This window comes from Triticum urartu, chromosome 6, assembly GCF_003073215.2.
Source record: "Triticum urartu cultivar G1812 chromosome 6, Tu2.1, whole genome shotgun sequence".
Taxonomy (NCBI): Eukaryota; Viridiplantae; Streptophyta; class Magnoliopsida; order Poales; family Poaceae; genus Triticum; species Triticum urartu.
In genome coordinates this window covers 478,989,460-479,010,082 of record NC_053027.1, presented here as the reverse complement: position 1 = coordinate 479,010,082, position 20,623 = coordinate 478,989,460, and the positions used below count along the sequence as shown (strand labels likewise).

The 20,623-nt window shown below is 50.9% G+C and overlaps 2 protein-coding genes across 2 annotated transcripts; one reads left to right on the top strand and one right to left on the bottom strand.

Annotated features, from left to right (window-relative positions):
* The first annotated feature begins 2,050 nt into the window (after nucleotides 1-2,050).
* Nucleotides 2,051-5,658, top strand: LOC125514375. Its single transcript, XM_048679685.1, has 4 exons — nucleotides 2,051-2,891; nucleotides 4,300-4,583; nucleotides 4,678-4,905; nucleotides 5,007-5,658. Exons 1-4 carry the CDS (start codon nucleotides 2,372-2,374, stop codon nucleotides 5,490-5,492), a joined length of 1,518 nt encoding a protein of 505 aa, XP_048535642.1. The 5' UTR covers nucleotides 2,051-2,371; the 3' UTR covers nucleotides 5,493-5,658.
* Nucleotides 5,659-5,763: 105 nt separating this feature from the next.
* LOC125514376 lies at nucleotides 5,764-8,560 on the bottom strand. The gene is made up of 7 exons (XM_048679686.1): nucleotides 8,171-8,560; nucleotides 7,674-7,847; nucleotides 7,465-7,557; nucleotides 7,287-7,355; nucleotides 6,796-7,002; nucleotides 6,303-6,428; nucleotides 5,764-6,194 (listed from the first exon to the last, which is right to left on the bottom strand). The coding sequence occupies exons 1-7, from the start codon at nucleotides 8,432-8,434 to the stop codon at nucleotides 6,042-6,044; spliced, it is 1,086 nt and encodes a 361-aa protein (XP_048535643.1). The 5' UTR covers nucleotides 8,435-8,560; the 3' UTR covers nucleotides 5,764-6,041.
* Between the last annotated feature and the right edge of the window lie 12,063 nt (nucleotides 8,561-20,623).

Below are 20,623 nucleotides of genomic sequence, written 5' to 3'. Positions count from 1 at the left end.
GTCTCCTTCACGCAGCCATGGTACTCTAGACCGCTTTCGGGCCCAAATCTCTTCTTGGTGCAGGGCAAGTCTTAACTTCTTCACAATCGCCTTCTCCTCCTCGGACGGCCCACTGCCCACAGATCGACTCCGCAGCTGTGTTAGCTGTTCACGTAACTTACGTATTTTGCGAGCAAGACAACCAAACTCCCTTTTGCCCCATGCAGATAACTGTGTCTGTAAGTTGTTCAGGGCCTCAACCACGCCACCTAGGCCGTGCCGACCCGACCCCTTCTGCCAAGAGTCTAGGATGAGCTGGTCATAATCTGCATGTGTCTGCCACATGTCCTCATATCGAAAGGGTTTGGGCCCTCGATGTACACTGGAAGTTAGATTTTCCCTTAGATCTGCTAAGACAAAACAGTGATCTGACTCCGCAGCAACAATGTGCCGAACTTTGACATTTGCAAATAAATCAGTAAGAGTTGTGTTGCCAAAGGCTCTGTCCAGCCGGGCTTTAACATTTGATCGACCCGACTGCCTATTATCCCATGTATATTCCATGTCTGACCAGCCCAAGTCAACCATTGCACACTCATCCATTACTTCTCGAAACGCTTTCATCTGCCACTCGGGTCTTGGTGAGAGAGAAAAGTGTTCGAAGCTGAATAACGTTTCGTTAAAATCCCCAATGCACATCCATGCTTCATGCCGGATAGCAAACAAAGTTCTCATGAATCTCCAGCTGTGGCATCTATTTTCCACGCGCGGAGCTCCATAGAAGCCTGTGACACGCCATTTTTTGGACGTATCATTTTTCCTCTGCACCATAACATCGATATGGGCAGAACTATAATTTTTGAGTTCAACATCTAGCTCAGCAGACCAGAACAATCCTAGTCCCCCACTGAGTCCAACGCTGCTCACTGCAAAACATCCCGCAAAACCAAGAGAGTTCTGTAGATTCTCCACTCTCTTGGCTGAAATTTTGGTCTCTATAAGAAATAAGAGACCGGGCCCTTCCTGCTTCACAATGCTGCGAAGCTCCCGAACTGCCTCGGGGTTCCCAAGCCCCCGGCAATTCCAGCTGAGGCAACTCATCATTCCCGGCGGGGCTGCTCTGCAGCCGCCGCCGAACATCCTGAGTTTTGAGAGTTAGTGGGAGTCGGTTTTTTCTTTTTGGTTTCTGGCTCCCTCCCTGACTCCTTCTCATCACCATCCGAACGCACCTCGCCCGCTGTAAACACCACCACAGCATTTGTGGTTTCATTCATTTGTGGTTTCTGCGGTTGATCAGTCGGAGGCAAAGAGATCTGTCAATAAACTTGCTTCGTTCCATGAGGGCCCCCCTTTCTCTTATTCCTCTGATCATGCTTCTTTTTAGGCGAGTTAACCTCTGGACTGGGATCAGCTCTAGCGTTTGTAGCACGAGCATCTTTAGTGCTACTTTGGCTAGACTGTTGCTCCTTGAACTAGCTATCATTAGACACACCTTTTTTCTTCTCCTTTGGCGCTCTCAGGCTTGTTTTAAAAGTAGTGTTCTAATTAAACGCTTTTATTAGTTTATGGAGGGAGTATAAGTGTATTGATTTAGTATTAGCCTTCTTTTTTCTTCCATTGTAGGTCTACCGCAGTTTCTTGCTCCTTCTAGACCCTTATTTTTTCCGTTCAAAAAAGAGCGAGAGATGCATGCCTCGCGTCTAGAAAAAGGGTAAAAGCGTGCACGGACTCTGTGTTACGGGACGCACACATGCGGCGATGACGTCGCTGGATGCGCACGGGCTCGAGCTCGACCGATCCATCTCCCCCCGACCCGAGATGCCCGCGCGAACTCGAACTATGCCTCTCGCAGTGAATTCCAAGTCCACGCACGCCTAACCACCCCCCGCCCGCCCGCCCGCCCCATCTGCCAGTGAGCGAAACAGTTTAAAAGACGGACGGTCCCGACGCACCCGCCCGAGCGGTCGTCCGGTCCGATGCGCCCCGGCCGGTCGCGGGTACGGCGAGGGTCGCCACCAGCACGGCAGATTTTAATCCCGACGACAGCAACAGTCCTTATCCACCGCGCTCGCGCCTCCATTAATTCGCCCCTCCAAACCGCTCCCGTCTGCGTTTGCTTCTGTACTCTCTCTATCTCTCTCTTCCTCCCCGCCCCCGCCGTGTGAAGTCGCAAGAATCTTCTTCCTGGGCCGCTGCCGCCGCTGCGAGCTGCGATGGCGACGGCGACGGCGACGGGGCAGTGGTAGTTAGTACCCATCCACGCAAGTCAAAAGGGGCCATAGATCTCTCCGTATATAGCGCAGCCCCACGGCGGCCGGTTCATTTTTGCTCGCTAGCTGCTGCTGCGCGAGGGAGTAGGAGTAGGGAGGGAGAAAGCGAGAGGCCTCCTGCTATGCCCATGGACTACGGGAAGAGGCAGCAGGGCGGCGGGGTGGTGGCGATCGAGTGCGTGGCGGGCGGGTCGCGGGCGGAGGAGTGGGGCACGGGCTGCGCCGAGACGGTGCAGACCGGCGACGTGGTGGAGGAGCTCCTCATCGGGGTGGGCGGCCGCGGCGGGCCGGCCGTGCACGCCGCGCCCTTCAAGGGCGGCCGCGCCGCGCTGCAGAAGCTGCTGCACGCCGCCTACAAGCGCGGGGACACGTCCGTGGAGGTGCGCGTGCGGCGCCCCGCGCACGCGCGGCAGCAGCTGGTGCCGGGGGAGTCGGACAGCAGCGGCGAGCTGCTGGGCCCCGGCTCCGACGCGGCGGCCGCCAGGATGCAGGCCTGCATCGTGCCGCAGGAGACCGGCGGCGGCGGCGGCGGGATGGCGATGGTGGGGCGCAGCCAGAAGTACGTGCTCCGGTCCATCCGCGACCCCAACTACGCCGTCGGCCTCGTCGACCGCAGCGAGAGCGAGTGCGTCGCCTTCCGAGGTAAACAGCAGCCGTACGGCACCGCCGCGTTTCCAGTTTCCACCATCATCCGATCCGCAGATATTTTCTAGAACCTCCGCAGATCTTTATTTCCGATTCAACTTGTTCGATTTTTTGCTTGCAATTGCGTTAGTTAGCGAAGAAAAGTACTCGTAAAAGTCGTCGACTGAGTTTTCGCTACATGCCGGGTTGGACTTGAGAAAAAGGATAGGGCGCCCGCCGGTGCGTGCATGCGCGCGTTCCCGCTGCATGCGACTTCCGCGCACGGGTTGGTGCGGCTTTGAATTGACAGGCGGCGACGCCATCTTTATCGTTTTCTCTCCCGGCCGATCGATCTCAATCGCGATCGCGATAGAATTCCTTTTGGCGCGCTCGATCATTCACAAGACTATCTCTTCTCTTAGATAAGATCCACAAGACTGGGTTTGGCTGCATGCTGGTGCGCCGAGGCATATGCTTGGATGAATGGATCAGTTGTAGTTACGTTGTAAAAATAATTTGGCGTGATCGATCACTCACAAGAGTTGGTTTTGGTTGCATGCTAGTGTGCCGAGGCATATTCTCGTGTCAGTTTTAGTCTTTTAGCTTCCGTGGTACGATCATCGCGTTTAGATAGGATATGATCCGAATATCCTCGTTGCAAGAGCTGCCGATAGCATTGTTGTTCTTGTTGTGTTTTAGGCAGCTGCCTTTGTTGTCACTTTTTCGGACTGGTAACTTGGCCTGCTCAACTTAAAGAATTGTCTTACAGGCTACATCATGCAGATGATGTGTACATGCACTGCCATCGTCTCCAAAAAATTTGACTGCACAAGAGAGACCGCGTGATTAAGGTAGTGGTTTCGAGATTATTAGGCGTAGCCGCGTACTAGGTATACGGTAGTGCACCCGTACACACCAATGCTTAGCCGGATCTTACCAAACACACGAATCATTTAGTCTAGCCCTAGTCGCATGCCCCTACTTCCAGGCAGCAGACACGGCGGTGCACGTTGAATGGAGTCTGCATCTGATTCAATCATTCATAGTTTCATACTACACGGCAAGGTCGTCCACTTGCTGATTTAGTATTGAATGCCGCTGTTCCTCTGAGATCGTAATGCGGTTCGGAGATTCACCGGTTGACTTTACCTCCTAGGTCGATGATGTCGCGTCCGGCTTGTTCGCACCAGGAGTAATAAGTAACAAAAAATAAAAAATAAAAACTCGCACATGATTGCAGATCGTGCAGACGCCTTGGTTCCAGCTAGCTTGAGATTCCTCTGCAAATCTAACGTCGTCTCCTGATGATCAAAATAAAGAACTGAATCACGGTTCGAAATAGTGTTAGAAATGTCCTAATGCTACGTCATGGCCGACGTTGATCGCTCGCTGACGACGGCGGCGGTGGTGCTGTGCATGCATGCAGGGTCTCGGAGCTCTCGGGTGGTGTGCGCGCTGAGCAAGGCGCAGCTGCAGGACGGCTACGTGTCCTACCCGTGGGAGAAGAAGATGAAGGAGGTGCTGCCGGTGCCCAGCGCCAGCAGCTTCCTCTCCCTGCTCGTCCTCCCCACCGCGCTCGACCGCGCCAACTCCCGCTACAACTCCGTCGACGACACGCTGGCCCGCGCCAACGCCTGGTTCCTCGCCTCGCAGGCCGCCGGGGTGCCCATCGCCTTCCTCAACGTCCAGACCGAGGCCCTCCTCACCAAGGTTCCTTGTACTATATTTTTTTTGCCATCAGAATGATCGTGTGTGGGATGTTTTGGTGTTTTTCTGACGTTCTTATATGGCATGCATGGTGCAGATCTCCGGCGACATGGCCTCGGCGACGGTCAACTCGGGGTCACTGGCCGACCTCCCCAACCTCGCCAACGCGAGCCTCTACGGGTTCGAGGACTACCACGGCGTGGACATCGGCGTGGTGAAGGCGGTGCGCCTCTGGTTCACCGCGGCCGCCGGAGAAATGCCCGTGGAGATCACCCTCGAGGAGGGCGACACCAAGCTCGGCTTCGCCATCAGCCGCACCGAGGAGGTACCAATGCCGGAGGAATGTCTGTCCCTGTATATGTCTCTAGTTCTAGCTCTAGTGCACGTCTGAACTGATTCGCTCTTGGTAATGGCAATGGGGTGCAGGGCTTCCTCTACATCTCGTCGGTGATGGAAGACGACGGCGACCGGCCGACGCCGTCGACGCGGTCGGGGCTGCGGGACCTCTACCGGGAGGCGAAGCGCGCGTCCAAGCTGCTGGTCATCTCCCGGGTGTCGTGCCGCAAGGTGCTGCCGTGGATGGTGTCCACCTCCGGGGCCATCCGGTGCTTCGACACCGTGTCTCTCAGCCAGAAGCTGTCCCTGCACCGGCACGCCCTGCGCCCCATCCTGCTCCACGTGCTCATGTGGGACTTCGGCACCGACGCGCCGAACCGGCCGCAGGGGGCGCCGTGCCCGACGCCGCAGCCGTCCCCGGCGTTCGCCGAGCTGCTGCGGCAGAACTCCTTCTCGTGGGTCGACAACCAGCCGGCGCAGGCGGACGGCGAGCCGGGGATGGTCCAGGGGAGGGACACCGCCGGGGACGCCTCCTTCAGGTTCCACAACTTCTCGCTGCCCAACAACTGGGTCTGAAGTTTGATGAAACGCCTCGACTACGTGCTTGGCCGCTGTGCTGTACATATGTACATCTCGATTAGCCGGTTTGTGATGAGAAGAAACAACGCTTTGCAGTGTCACAGCTTACTGCGCAGAGTGGAGTGGACTATAACTTTGACCCCTAAAATAGTGTTACTAGTGCTGTGCGTTTGATGTTTCAGCTCAGAACAGATTTATCGGTTGCAAAACGGATTGCAAGGATGACTTTCGTAGAGAGCAACGCTGATATCAGTTCAGTACACTTCGGTTCGAGAATAACAGTACTGCTATTATTTAATTTTCACAGGTGCTATCAGTTCAGTACACCAGAGCATGAGCATCCACTATAACTTAACAGGGGGGTCAAATGGACATATACTTAGCATGGACATAGATAGAGTTGTGTCGGAAATAGACCGGCGCAACCTCGGTATGTCAACAAAGTTGAATGAAGATACAAGTATCAGCTTGGATTATCGCAATTCGCGTTCTGACCACAGAAGGCAGATTAACGAGTCACCAGATTAATCGGCGGTCTGTGTGCGCCTAGAGTGCAACCTTCCCTTTCAGATTAATTGCTGAGAGCTCTTGTTCCACATACTCCCCGGCGCATATAGGTGGATAACTATGAGCATTGGGTGCTTCAGCAAAGTGGCCCAATGGCTTGAGCGTCGCATCGGAAGCAATGTGCGAGAATAGCTGTTTGGACATACATAGAAATCAGTTAGTCAATAGATCGGCAGAGCACAGAGGATTCTGGAAATTGTCACGAGGTTAGCAGACATCGTGGGAACTGAGAGTACTTACTGTTGATGAGATCCTCCACAAACTTCGGTTCTGCTCTTTAGCTAGTTCTATTGCCTCTAATGTTCTCTTGGTCACCACTACCTCATGCATTCCAGCTAAACATTCACCACCTGTAAGCCATTCCAACTGCACAGAAAGGAACACATCAAATATTGACAGTTTAGTGTGTGCACATGCTTCACTACCACACCCAACACCCCGGAAATAACGCCCAGCTCTCATTTGCCTAACAGTTCCATACAAGTATTTACAGATCCTTACACGCAAGTGTGTAATATTTCAGTAAAGACTCAGATATGAAACTAAAGTTTGATTTCACGATGACAACATCAACTATTGCAGGAAAAACAGTACTTCTATATAAGAACAAAATATTAAAGATAATATCATAAAACTGGTATTCACCCCTGCAACCAATATGCATAAGTATCGTTTCATCAAACTATGAGTGCAGAACAATTAAATGTATCCAGTGAAAATTGGCAGAACTAACCTGTTTCCCTGACTGAATGAGAAGACAGCCAACAGGGACCTTCACCTCCATCTTTTTACCATTACTTAACCAAATGTTCAGGCCTGGAAATCTACTACGGCCATGGATGGTCAAGAAATTAAGATCATAATGGAACCCAGCAAACACAGTGCCCTCAAAACCATGACGCATCAGATTACTTCCGGTTGGTGCTAGGAGGTGCGGTCCCTATTGAAACAAGAGAATAATTGAGCAGTGTCAGCACGATGATCAAAGAACTTCAACATGAATAACTACTTCTTTTTAAAAGAACACGAATAATACTTCTAGTACTCAAAATGTTGAATTGCACGACTGAAAAACCAAAAGATCTCATACCACACCTTTAAACCCACTAAGGCATTGAAATATTACTAATAGCTGGAACTTGGCACTGTTTTAAGGACATTCATTTCAGATAAATTTAAGAATTATAACAAAACGAGTGAGCGTGCCAAGAATCACAACATTACCTCCTTCATCAAAGAGGTAAATGCATCCTTTGACAAGCCAAATCCAATCGCCGCCATCTCAGCAACAACCTACAAAAGAAGTGTGTCCAACCAACTTCTGAATATTGTATAACATAGATTTGCCATGTATAAACTGCAGAAAACATCAACTTAGATAAATTGTGCACTGGATATGTACCTCAATTGCAGAAATCATTTTTGAACCCCAGGAATCCATGGTCTCTTTCCACTCCGGTAATCCATCAGGAATAACAGGTTCTGCGTTCAGCTCCTACACAAAAATTGCTCACAATTCAGCATATGACGCACAAATAATGGCTAGGGGTGAAGCGTGGAATTCATTCAGACTTCCACATCACAGTGGAAGGATCATGTAGAAATGACAACCTTAAAGCGGGTATTCGACGGGCGAGGGCCCACTCTCCACATGTACCGCCACTTCGGGTCTGGCCCCTTAGGGGTGGCTGGTTGAAACTCCTCTGGCATACTCTTGATCCTGTCTTGCATCTCCTTGTCGACGAGGCTGCGAGGCACCTCCACGCCTTCAGGTGTCACGCCGACCTTATCATATAAACAGGATCAAAATCCATCATTGCAAACGGGGTTAACTTAAGCCTGAAGGCACCACACATTCAGCGTAACTTTTGGATATATCAATATAAGTGCCTGAATTTTCAAGGCGATTTTATAATGCAGCGGATCATATCAGATAACTTGAACTGGCAACAAGTACTACTTACTACTGATCCTAGAATGCCCAACTTAATAATTTTGACGGACCCTAGCCCCCCTCCCCACCTAATCGGGCACCATAATTCGCCGGGGAAGCGGGGGGATGGGGAGGCTACGGTACGGCCCCATGAAACGGAATCATTTAGTAGTACCTGGTAGTGGAGGTGGGGGCGCTCCTGGAGGCGCTTGGAGTCGTCGGACCGGGCGAAGTAGCGCTCGACGACGTCGAGGAAGCGGTCGTTGTCGGCGGCGGTGCAGCGGGGGTCCTTGACCAGCAGCGCCCCCGTGTCCCGCAGGCTGGCGCTCACCGTGGCGCAGAGCGCGCGCAGCGCCTCCTCCGCCTCGGCAGGCGACGCGGCCGCGTCGCCGGCGGCGGCCTGCAGGAAGGGCGCGAGATCCACCACGGGGAGGTCCATTGGGCTGCGCGGCGGCGGGAGAGGCGAGAGTTAAATTCCGCTGCCGCTAAAAAAATGAGGGGGATCGGGTTGCGGAACCCGCGCTGGCTGCGTCTGTGACTAGTAGTAACTGGTGGATGGGACAGCGGCCAGCGGGTGGGGCGAGAGAGAAATGTTGCGTGAAGGAAGGGGGCCGAGGGAGGGAGAGCCGGGCCCGGAACAGCAAACCGGGTGCGCACGGAACCGGCCTGGATAGAGATTCGCCTCCCGATACGGTGGCACTGCTGGCTGCGGTGCGGTCGCGCACGCAACGGAAAAGCCAGAGCGGCGAAGAAGCGGCTCCTGTTTCGTGCGCGTGTCCACTTGTGTCGTGTGGTGGCTTTCCAGCCCGGCGATTGCTTTTTTTATGAAATCTGCCGTACTCGTAATAATTACAGGTCACTGATTTGGATCTTCAAATTCAATTCAATAAAATATAAAGTAAATTCTATGACTAAGAAATAATATATAATAAAATCTCTTGAAAACACCCGCTTCGCGCTATCAGTCTCTGCTAGAGAAAATGTCCCGAAACTTCGGTAAAGCGGCTGCAATTGGACTGGAGAAAATATCAGTCTCTGTCAGACTCGTAATAATGATTTTTTTTAAAGTGTTGAGTTGCCATTGAAAAGCATAGGAAGCCTTGATTGACGAACATACTTGGACCGGGATGATCACCTAGAAGTGCAGGACGTCGGATCACAATATTTTTACCATTATGTCGATGCAAGATTTCAATTCCACAAAGAATCAAACCAAAAAAATGTTTGACACACCAACATAAACTCATCAAATCCGAATAGTCGGGTCTACAAAGACCGAAAACTCTTCAACCTCATATGGCACCGTCAAAAGAACGAGAGTAAATTTATTCTCAAAAAAATGATCACTAGACGATGACGGAAAACATAAAACTCTTGAAGGTGAGAGGTCCCCCCCACCTCTCGGCGCCAAGATGGCAACCAAATGCGAGGGGACCAAAAGTTCCCTGACGGTCGCGGCTGCCCTAGACAAAACCCTCGCGTCGTAAAGTATAATAAAACGCGGGTAGCCCGGCGACTGTTGAAAGTAATACATGTATTTGCTCCCACTTTTTTTCTTGAACACGCAAAAGCCCCTGTGATGCCAATTCATTCATGCCGCAAACGGTTTACGTTTGAGAGTTACAGTTCCCTGTAATTGCATGTCTAGGCAACTGACTGAACTGATCCGTGGAGGAGTGCTAGCTGGGCTAAATCATGTGCCTATGGAGTCTTCATATGTGAAAAAACTGAGCTGGAGATGAATCCGTGATTGCACAGAAATCTGTAAGTAGACCTCTAGCCTCCCAATGTCCTGGATCTATTGTAGGCGATTTTATGGCAGCTGCTTGTTGAGTATATGTGTTATGTGCATATTGTGTATCAGGCCCGTATTTTAGTTTCTTGTATAGTTGAGGTCCGTGACCCATCTTTATACATCATATATACGTGTTTGTGCATGAAGAGCAATACATCGTGTAATCATACATGATATCAGTTTTTTAGGTTTCTTTCTCGCTTCCGCCACCGTCGTTGTCGCCGCCGCATGTCTCCTCCGCACCGCCGCCGCTCGCACGCCCTCCGCGCCGGCCGCGGCTCCCGCATCTCCCTGCCTCGCACGCGTAGCCGCCAGCCGCCAGCTGCCGCAAGCCCATCTTCCTGTATGATATTCTTAATAATGCGCTGCACCAAGCCTGTTGCATGCATGTTGCTTGATCGATCCCGTTATCATGCCTAGCGCGTGCGCCGCTGCCCTGCCGATCGATCCCGTCGGCCGCCAACCGCGTAGCCAGCCGTCAGTCGCGCGACGCCCTACCCGCGCCAGCTGCATCTCCCGCATCGTCGCCCACGCCCGATCACACGAGCCGTCCGAGTCGCCCGCTCCGTCCCGGCAGCACATCGCTACTGCCTTCAGCGGTCGCCACCCGCCTCATCGAAGCCTCCTGCTGCTGCCGCCCAACCACACCGATCGCCGCCGTCGGACCAGCAATGGCGTCATCAGACCCGTCCGCTGCCGCCTCTGCCGTCCTGTCGCCGGTGCCCTACGACGCGGCCCCGCCGCCATACGGGACGGCCGCCACCTACGATGTGCCCGTTCCCACATACGAGACTTTTATGTGCGGGGCATATGAGACTCCGCCCGCTTTCACGTACGGGTCTTCGCCTGCGTACGGGGCTTCGCCCGCGTACGAGTCTCCCGGATACTGGTGGGGATCATCAGCATGCCACCACTCGTCGGCTGGACAGCAGCCAGACGGCGCCCAACACCTGCAGCATCTGTCAGCAGACCCGCAGATTTTTCCAGCGGACTATCCGGCCTATCCGGCACCGCAGTTGCAGCCGGGGTTGTATGGAGGATACCCCCCCTCCCAGCCTCCATCGAGCGGCGGCTACGGCTTCCCCATGGTGTCTTCGTCCCCCTCGCCGGCCCTGCCGTCGGCGTCCTGGGACCCGGTGCTTCTCAAGGGGCTGCATGCCGCTCCTACGCCGAACAACTACACTGGAGGTGGTGATTGGTATATAGACACCGGTGCTACGGCTCACATGTTTGCTCATCCTGGTAACCTTGCCTCCTTCACTCCTGTCTTCACCGACCGCCGCATTATTGTCGGCGACTGTACCACACTTCCTATCACACATATTGGGCACACTTCTTTTCCTTCTACTTCTGCTCCATTATCTTTGTCTAACATACTTGTGTCACCTCATCTTATTAAGAATCTCATTTCCGTTCGTTGTTTCACTCGTGAAAATCCTGTTAGCGTTGAATTTGACGAGCTTGGTTTTTGTGTCAAAGACGCTCGAACCAGGATGGTACTTCACCGATGTGACAACCCCGACGAGCTCTATCCGGTGCACTCGCCTTCATCCACCACCACCGCACCGGTTGCTCTCTCCGCTGGCATCGATCTCTGGCACACTCGTTTGGGTCATCTCAATCCCGTCACACTTCGTCATATTCTTAGAAGTTTCAGTTTCAGTTGTAATAAGATCGAGGATCACACTTGTCATGCCTGTCGAGTCGGCAAACATGTTCGCCTGCCGTTTAATAATTCCACCAACATTGTTTCTTTTCCTTTTCAGTTGATTCATAGCGATGCGTGGACTTCTCCGGTTCTCAGTAACTCGGGCTATTTATATTATCTGGTCATTCTTAATGATTATTCTCATTATGTGTGAACTTCTCCTTTGCGCAGAAAGTCAGATGCACTCTCTACCTTGACAGTGTTTTACTCCTATGTCCGCACGCAGTTTGGGCGTCCCATCCTTGCGCTTCAAACAGACAATGGAAAAGAGTTCGACAACCTCACTTTCCGCACCTTTTTGTCGCATTACGGCACAGTTTTCCGTCTCACATGCCCGTACACTTCACAACAGAACGGTCGAGCCGAACGCGTCCTTCGCACTCTGAATGACTGTGTTCGCATGCTCCTGTTTCATGCCAACGTGCCGCCTCGTTTCTGGCCGGACGCACTCGCCACTGCATCACTTCTTCTTAACATTAGACCCTACCGCCCACGGTGGAACTATGCACCTCACAATCTTCTCTTTGGTACGCCCCCGTCTTATGACGACTTGCGTATTTTTGGGTGCCTTTGCCATCCCAGCATTGTCGACACTGCTTCTCACAAGTTTGCACCTCGATCTGTCGCTTGCATCTTCATCGGCTACCCCTCCAACTCCAAGGGATATCGGTGCTACGATCTCGTCTCCCACCGTGTGTTCACTTCCCAGCATGTTTACTTTGATGAGCATGTGTTTCCGTTTCACCAGGTACCGCCGGCCGTTCCTCCCGCCACTGGTGACGCGGGCTCCTCGACGCCTCTCCCAGGGTGCTCGTGTGCTTCTCTTGGCGTGCCCCTGGCTTTGAGGCGCGCCCCCCGCATGCGGCGCCTCCTACAGTCGCGGCGTTGGCGCCCGCGGCCCCCGCGGCTCCTCTGGCGCCCGCGGCGCCCCCGGCGCCCACGGCGTTGGCACCCGCGGCCCCCATGGCCCCCCCGGCGCCCGCCGTCCCCCGGCGCATGTGGCCGGTCCGGTCACCCGCGCCCGTACGGGCGTTTTTCGCCCGAGCTCGCGCTACGCCTCGGATGACTACGTCCATGCGGCGTCCACCTCTGAGCCGTCGCCGTTGCCATCCTTCATTCGAGCCGCTCTTCGTGACCCGCTCTGGATGGCTGTGATGCAAGAGGAGTTTGACACCCTATTGCGCAACCGGACGTGGTAGCTTGTTCCCCGTCCCCGGCACTCCAACGTGATTACCGGGAAGTGGGTCTTTAAACACAAGCTCCGTCCTGATGGTACCCTTGATCGCTACAAAGCGCGCTGGGTCGTTCGTGGCTTCCGACAGCGTACTAGCATCGACTTCACCGACACCTTCGCTTCGGTCGTCAAGCCCGGCACGATACGCACGGTTCTCCACCTTGCGGTCTCCCGTGCTTGGCCGATACACCAGATGGACGTCTCCAACGCCTTCCTCCATGGTCACCTCGAGGAGTAGGTCTTCTGCTAGCAGCCCACCGGGTTTGTTGACCCGGCGCTTCCCGACCACGTGTGCCTGCTTTCGCGGTCCTTGTACGGACTCAAGCAGGCTCCGCGCGCTTGGTACCAGCGCATCGCGACGTTTCTTCACCAGCTTGGGTTCCGCTCTACCCGCTCGAACGCCTCGCTCTTCGTCTATCATCAGGGCTCTGACACGGCCTACTTGCTGCTCTATGTCGACGACATCATCCTGACGGCATGTACGGCTGGTCTCCTCAGTCAGCTCACGACTCGTCTTCGCTCCGAGTTCGCCATCAAGGACTTGGGTCCTTTGCACTACTTCCTCGGTGTCGAGGTGGTGCGCCGTCCGGATGGCTTCTTCCTTCATCAGCGGAAGTACGCTCACGAGCTCCTCGAGCGCGCCGGCATGCTTAACTGCAAGCCCGCTGCTACGCCTGTTGATATGAAGGCCAAGCTTTCTGCCACGGATGGTTCTCCTACTTCGGATGCTGCTTTCTATCGGTCTATCGTTGGTGCTCTCCAGTACCTCACTTTGACTCGACCTGAGATTCAGTATGCCGTGCAACAGGTGTGTCTTCATATGCATGCTCCTCGAGACGTTCATTGGGCTGCCATCAAGCGGATTCTCCGTTATATCTGTGGCACTATGGATCTTGGCGTCACGCTTCACGCCTCCGCCGACACCGCCCTCACCGCCTACTCCGAAGCAGACTGGGCGGGCTGTTGGAAATATGCCCTAGAGGCAATAATAAAAGCATTATTATTATATTTCCTTGTTCATGATAATTGTCTTTATTCATGCTATAATTGTATTATCCGGAAATCATAATACATGTGTGAATAATAGACACCAACATGTCCCTAGTAAGCCTCTAGATGACTAGCTCGTTGATCAACAGATAGTCATGGTTTCCTGACTATGGACATTGGATGTCATTGATAACGAGATCACATCATTAGGAGAATGATGTGATGGACAAGACTCAATCCTAAACATAGCATAAGATCGTATAGTTCGTTTGCTAGAGTTTTCCAATGTCAAGTATCTTTTCCTTAGACCATGAGATCGTGTAACTCCCGGATACCGTAAGAGTGCTTTGGGTATACCAAACATCACAACGTAACTGGGTGACTATAAAGGTAGACTACGGGTATCTCCGAAAGTGTCTGTTGGGTTGACACGGATCAAGACTGGGATTTGTCACTCCGTATGACGGAGAGGTATCACTAGGCCCACTCGGTAATGCATCATCATAATGAGCTCAAAGTGACCAAGTGTTTGGTCACGGGATCATGCATTCCGGTACGAGTAAAGTGACTTGCCGGTAACGAGATTGAACGAGGTATTGGGATACCGACGATTGAATCTCGGGCAAGTAACATATCGATTGACAAAGGGAATTGAATACGGGGTTGCTTGAATCCTCAACATCGTGGTTCATCTGATGAGATCATCATGGAGCATGTGGGAGCCAACATGGGTATCCAGATCCCGCTGTTGGTTATTGACCGGAGAGTCAGCTCGGTCATGTCTGCATGTCTCCCGAACCCGTAGGGTCTACACACTTAAGGTTCGGTGACGCTAGGGTTGTAGGGATATGTATATGCAGTAACCCGAATGTTGTTCGGAGTCCCGGATGAGATCCCGGACGTCACGAGGAGTTCCGGAATGGTTTGGAGGTAAAGAATTATATATAGGAAGTGCTATTTCAGCCATCGGGACAAGTTTCGGGGTTATCGGTATTGTACCGGGACCACCGGAAGGGTCCCGGGGGTCCACCGGGTGGGGCCACCTGCCCCGGGGGGGCACATGGGCTGTAGGGGGTGCACCTTGGCCTACATGGGCCAAGGGCACCAGCCCCAAGAGGCCCATGCGCCTAGGGTTCACAAAAGGGAAGAGTCCCACTAGTGGAAGGCACCTCCTAGGTGCCTTGGGGGGGAGGGAAACCTCCCTTGGCCGCCGCCCCCCCTAGGAGATTGGATCTCCTAGGGCCGGCGCCCCCCCTTGGCCCTCCTATATATAGTGGGGGAAGGAGGGCTTTTCATCCACGCCTTTGGTTGCCTCCTTCTCCCTCTCCAACACCTCCTCCTCCTCCATGGTGCTTGGCGAAGCCCTGGCGGAGTACTGCAGCTCCACCATCACCACGCCGTCGTGTTGCTGCTGGAGCCATCTTCCTCAACCTCTCCTTCCCTCTTGCTGGATCAAGAAGAAGGAGACGTTACGCTGACCGTACGTGTGTTGAACGCGGAGGTGCCGTCCGTTCGGTGCTAGGATCTCCGGTGATTTGGATCACGTCGTGTTCGACTACCTCATCCCCGTTCTTTGAACGCTTCTGCTCGCGATCTACAAAGGTATGTAGATGCATCCGATCACTCGTTGCTAGATGAACTCATAGATGGATCTTGGTGAAACCGTAGGAAAATTTTTGTTTTCTGCAACGTTCCCCAACAGTGGCATCATGAGCTAGGTCTATGCGTAGTTCTTCTTGCGCGAGTAGAACACAATTTGTTGTGGGCGTAGATGTTGTCAACTTTCTTGCCGCTACTAGTCTTATCTTGCTTCAACGGTATTGTGGGATGAAGCGGCCCGGACCAACCTTACACGTACGCTTACGTGAGACCGGTTCCACCGACTAACATGCACAAGTTGCATAAGGTGGCTGGCGGGTGTCTGTCTCTCCTATTTTACTTGGAGCGGATTCGATGAAAAGGGTCCTTATGAAGGGTAAATAGAAGTTGACAAATCATGTTGTGGCTTTCACGTAGGTAAGAAAACGTTCTTGCTAGAACCCTACTTCAGCCACGTAAAACTTGCAACAACAATTAGAGGACGTCTAACTTGTTTTTGCAGCAAGTGCTTTGTGATATGATATGGCCAAAGTTGTGATGAAGGATGAATGATCTATATGTAATGTATGAGATGTTCATGCTATTGTAATAGGAATCACGACTTGCATGTCGATGAGTATGACAACCGGCAGGAGCCATAGGAGTTGTCTTTATTTTTTGTATGACCCGCGTGTCATTGAGAAACGCCATATAAATTACTTTACTTTATTGCTAAACACGTTAGCCATAGTAGTAGAAGTAATAGTTGGCGAGCAACTTCATGGAGACACAATGATGGAGATCATGATGATGAAGATCATGGTGTCAAGCCGGTGACAAGATGATCATGGAGCCCCAAGATGGAGATCAAAGGAGCTATGTGATATTGGCCATATCATGTCACTATTATTATTTGATTGCATTTGATGTTTATCATGTTTTGCATCTTGTTTACTTAGAACGACGGTAGTAAATAAGATGATCCCTCATAATAATTTCAAGAGTGTTCCCCCTAACTGTGCACCGTTGCGACAGTTCGTTGTTTCAATGCACCACGTGATGATCGGGTGTTTGATTCAAACGTTCACATACAACGGGTGTAAGACAGATTTACACATGCAAACACTTAGGTTGACTTGACGAGCCTAGCATGTGTATAGACATGGCCTCGGAACACAGAAGACCGAAAGGTCGAGCATGAGTCGTATAGAAGATACGATCAACATGAAGATGTTCCCCGACGTTGACTAGTCCGTCTCACGTGATGATCGGACACGATCTAGTTGACTCGGATCATGTTATACTTAGATGACTAGAAGAGGGATGTCTATCTAAGTGGGAGTTCATTGAATAATTTGATTAGATGAACTTAATTATCATGAACTTAGTCTAAAATATTTACAATATGTCTTGTAGATCAAATGGCCAACGTAGTCCTCAACTTCAACGCGTTCCTAGAGAAAACCAAGCTGAAAGACGATGGCAGCAACTACACGGACTGGGTCTGGAACCTAAGGATCATCCTCATAGCTGCCAAGAAAGATTATGTCCTACAAGCACCGCTGGGTGACGCACCTGTTCTCCCTGCAGAACAAGACGTTATGAACGCTTGGCAGGCACGTACCGATGACTACTCCCTCGTTCAGTGCGGCATGCTTTACAGCTTAGAGCCGGGGCTCCAAAAGCGTTTTGAGAGACATGGAGCATATGAGATGTTCAAAGAGCTGAAAATGGTTTTTCAAGCTCATGCCCGGGTCGAGAGATATGAAGTCTCCGACAAATTCTTCAGCTGTAAGATGGAGGAAAACAGTTCTGTCAGTGAGAACATACTCACTATGTCTGGGTTGCATAACCGCTTGACTCAGCTGGGAGTTAATCTCCCGAATGACGCGGTCATTGACAGAATCCTTCAGTCGCTTCCACCGAGCTACAAGAGCTTTGTGATGAACTTCAATATGCAGGGGATGGAAAAGACCATTCCTGAAGTATTTGCTATGCTGGAATCAGCAGAGGTAGAAGTCAAGAAGGAACATCAAGTGTTGATGGTGAATAAAACCACTAAGTTCAAGAAGGGCAAGGGTAAAAAGAACTTCAAGAAGGACGGCAAAGGAGTTGCCGCGCCCGGCAAGCAAGCTGCTGGGAAGAAGCCAAAGAATGGACCCAAGCCCGAGACTGGGTGCTTTTATTGCAAAGGAAGTGGTCACTGGAAGCGGAACTGCCCCAAATACTTAGCGGACAAGAAGGCCGGCAAAACAAAAGGTATATATGATATACATGTAATTGATGTGTACCTTACTAGTACCCGTAGTAGCTCCTGGGTATTTGATACCGGTGCAGTTGCTCACATTTGTAACTCAAAGCAGGGGCTGCGGAATAAGCGGAGACTGGCAAAGGACGAGGTGACGATGCGCCTCGGGAATGGTTCCAAGGTCAATGTGATCGCCGTCGGCACGCTACCTCTACATTTACCTTCGGGATTAGTTTTAAACCTTAATAATTGTTATTTAGTGCCAGCTTTGAGCATGAACATTGTATCGGGATCTTGTTTAATTCGAGATGGCTACTCATTTAAATCCGAGAATAATGGTTGTTCTATTTATATGAGAGATATGTTTTATGGTCATGCTCCTATGGTGAATGGTTTATTCTTAATTAATCTCGAGCGTAATGCTACACATATTCATAGTGTGAGTACCAAAAGATGTAAGGTTGATAATGATAGTCCCACATACTTGTGGCACTGCCGCCTTGGTCACATAGGTGTCAAACGCATGAAGAAGCTCCATGCAGATGGACTTTTAGAGTCTTTTGATTATGAATCATTTGACACGTGCGAACCATGCCTCATGGGTAAAATGACCAAGACTCCGTTCTCAGGAATAATGGAGCGAGCAACCAACTTATTGGAAATCATACATACTGATGTGTGCGGTCCAATGAGTGTTGAGGCTCGCGGTGGCTATCGTTATGTTCTCACCCTCACTGATGACTTGAATAGATATGGGTATATCTACTTAATGAAACACAAGTCTGAAACCTTTGAAAAGTTCAAGGAATTTCAGAGTGAGGTTGAGAATCAACGTGACAGGAAAATCAAGTTTCTACGATCAGATCGTGGAGGAGAATACTTGAGTCACGAATTTGGCACACACTTAAGAAAATGTGGAATAGTTTCACAACTCACGCCGCCTGGAACACCTCAGCGTAATGGTGTGTCTGAACGTCGTAATCGCACTCTATTAGATATGGTACGATCTATGATGTCTCTTACCGATTTACCGCTATCTTTTTGGGGCTATGCTTTAGAGACTGCCGCATTCACTTTAAATAGGGCTCCGTCGAAATCCGTTGAGACGACACCGTTTGAATTATGGTTTGGGAAGAAACCTAAGCTGTCGTTTCTGAAAGTTTGGGGATGCGAAGCTTATGTCAAGAAACTTCAACCTGAAAAGCTCGAACCCAAGTCGGAAAAATGCGTCTTCATAGGATACCCTAAAGAAACTGTTGGGTATACCTTCTACCTCAGATCCGAAGGCAAGATCTTTGTTGCCAAGAATGGGTCCTTTCTAGAGAAAGAGTTTCTCTCGAGAGAAGTAAGTGGGAGGAAAGTAGAACTTGATGAAGTGTTACCTCTTGAACCGGAAAATGGCACAACTCAAGAAAATGTTCCTGAGGTGCCTGCACCAACTAGAGAGGAAGTTAATGATGATGATCAAGATACTTCTGATCAAGCTCCTACTGAAATTCGAAGGTCCACAAGGACACGTTCCGCACCAGAGTGGTACGGCAACCCTGTCTTGGAAATCATGTTGTTAGACAACGGTGAACCTTCGAACTATGAAGAAGCGATGGCGGGCCCGGATTCCGACAAATGGCTGGAAGCCATGAAATCCGAGATAGGATCCATGTATGAAAACGAAGTATGGACTTTGACTGACTTGCCCGTTGATCGGCGAGCCATAGAAAATAAATGGATCTTTAAGAAGAAGACAGACGCGAATGGTAATGTGACCATCTATAAAGCTCGGCTTGTCGCTAAGGGTTATCGACAAGTTCAAGGGGTTGACTACGATGAGACTTTCTCACCGGTAGCGAAGCTAAAGTCCGTCCGAATCATGTTAGCAATTGCCGCATTCTACGATTATGAGATATGGCAAATGGACGTCAAAACGGCATTCCTTAATGGTTTTCTTAAGGAAGAATTGTATATGATGCAGCCGGAAGGTTTTGTCGATCCTAAGAATGCTGACAAGGTGTGCAAGCTCCAACGCTCGATTTATGGGCTGGTGCAAGCATCTCGGAGTTGGAACATTCGCTTTGATGAGATGATTAAAGCGTTTGGGTTTACGCAGACTTATGGAGAAGCCTGTGTTTACAAGAAAGTGAGTGGGAGCTCTGTAGCATTTCTCATATTATATGTAGATGACATACTTTTGATGGGAAATGATATAGAACTCTTGGACAGCATCAAGGCCTACTTGAATAAGAGTTTTTCGATGAAGGACCTTGGAGAAGCTGCTTATATATTAGGAATCAAGATCTATAGAGATAGATCGAGACGCCTCATAGGTCTTTCACAAAGCACATACCTTGATAAGATATTGAAGAAGTTCGATATGGATCAGACTAAGAAGGGGTTCTTGCCTGTGTTGCAAGGTGTGAAATTGAGCTCAGCTCAATGTCCGACCACGGCAGAAGATATAGAAGAGATGAGCGTCATCCCCTATGCATCAGCCATAGGTTCTATTATGTATGCCATGCTGTGTACCAGACCTGATGTAAACCTTGCCGTAAGTTTGGTAGGAAGGTACCAAAGTAATCTCGGCAAGGAACACTGGACAGCGGTCAAGAATATCCTGAAGTACCTGAAAAGGACTAAGGAAATGTTTCTCGTTTATGGAGGTGACGAAGAGCTCGTCGTAAAGGGTTACGTCGACGCTAGCTTCGACACAGATCTGCATGACTCTAAGTCTCAAACCGAATACGCGTATATTTTGAATGGTGGGGCAATAAGCTGGTGCAGTTGCAAGCAAAGCGTCATGGCGGGATCTACATGTGAAGCGGAGTACATGGCAGCCTCGGAGGCAGCGCATGAAGCAATTTGGGTGAAGGAGTTCATCACCGACCTAGGAGTCATACCCAATGCGTCGGGGCCGATCAAGCTCTTCTGTGACAACACTGGAGCTATTTCTCTTGCCAAGGAGCCCAGGTTTCACAAGAAGACAAGGCACATCAAGCGTCGCTTCAACTCCATTCGTGAAAATGTTCAAGATGGAGACATAGATATTTGTAAAGTGCATACGGACCTGAATGTAGCAGATCC

What these genes read in the sequence shown, in the direction of transcription:
- LOC125514376 (XM_048679686.1), bottom strand. Translation starts at nt 8,434, where the DNA reads ATGGACCTCCCCGTGGTGGATCTCGCGCCCTTCCTGCAGGCCGCCGCC. An exon ending in TCATTCAGTCAGGGAAACAG is followed by an intron (nt 6,429 to 6,795) that starts GTTAGTTCTGCC and finishes CTTTCTGTGCAG; the next exon opens with TTGGAATGGCTTACAGGTGG. An exon ending in TGTGGAGGATCTCATCAACA is followed by an intron (nt 6,195 to 6,302) that starts GTAAGTACTCTC and finishes ATGTCCAAACAG; the next exon opens with CTATTCTCGCACATTGCTTC.
- LOC125514375 (XM_048679685.1), top strand. Translation starts at nt 2,372, where the DNA reads ATGCCCATGGACTACGGGAAGAGGCAGCAGGGCGGCGGGGTGGTGGCG. An exon ending in CCGAGGCCCTCCTCACCAAG is followed by an intron (nt 4,584 to 4,677) that starts GTTCCTTGTACT and finishes TGCATGGTGCAG; the next exon opens with ATCTCCGGCGACATGGCCTC. An exon ending in CCATCAGCCGCACCGAGGAG is followed by an intron (nt 4,906 to 5,006) that starts GTACCAATGCCG and finishes AATGGGGTGCAG; the next exon opens with GGCTTCCTCTACATCTCGTC.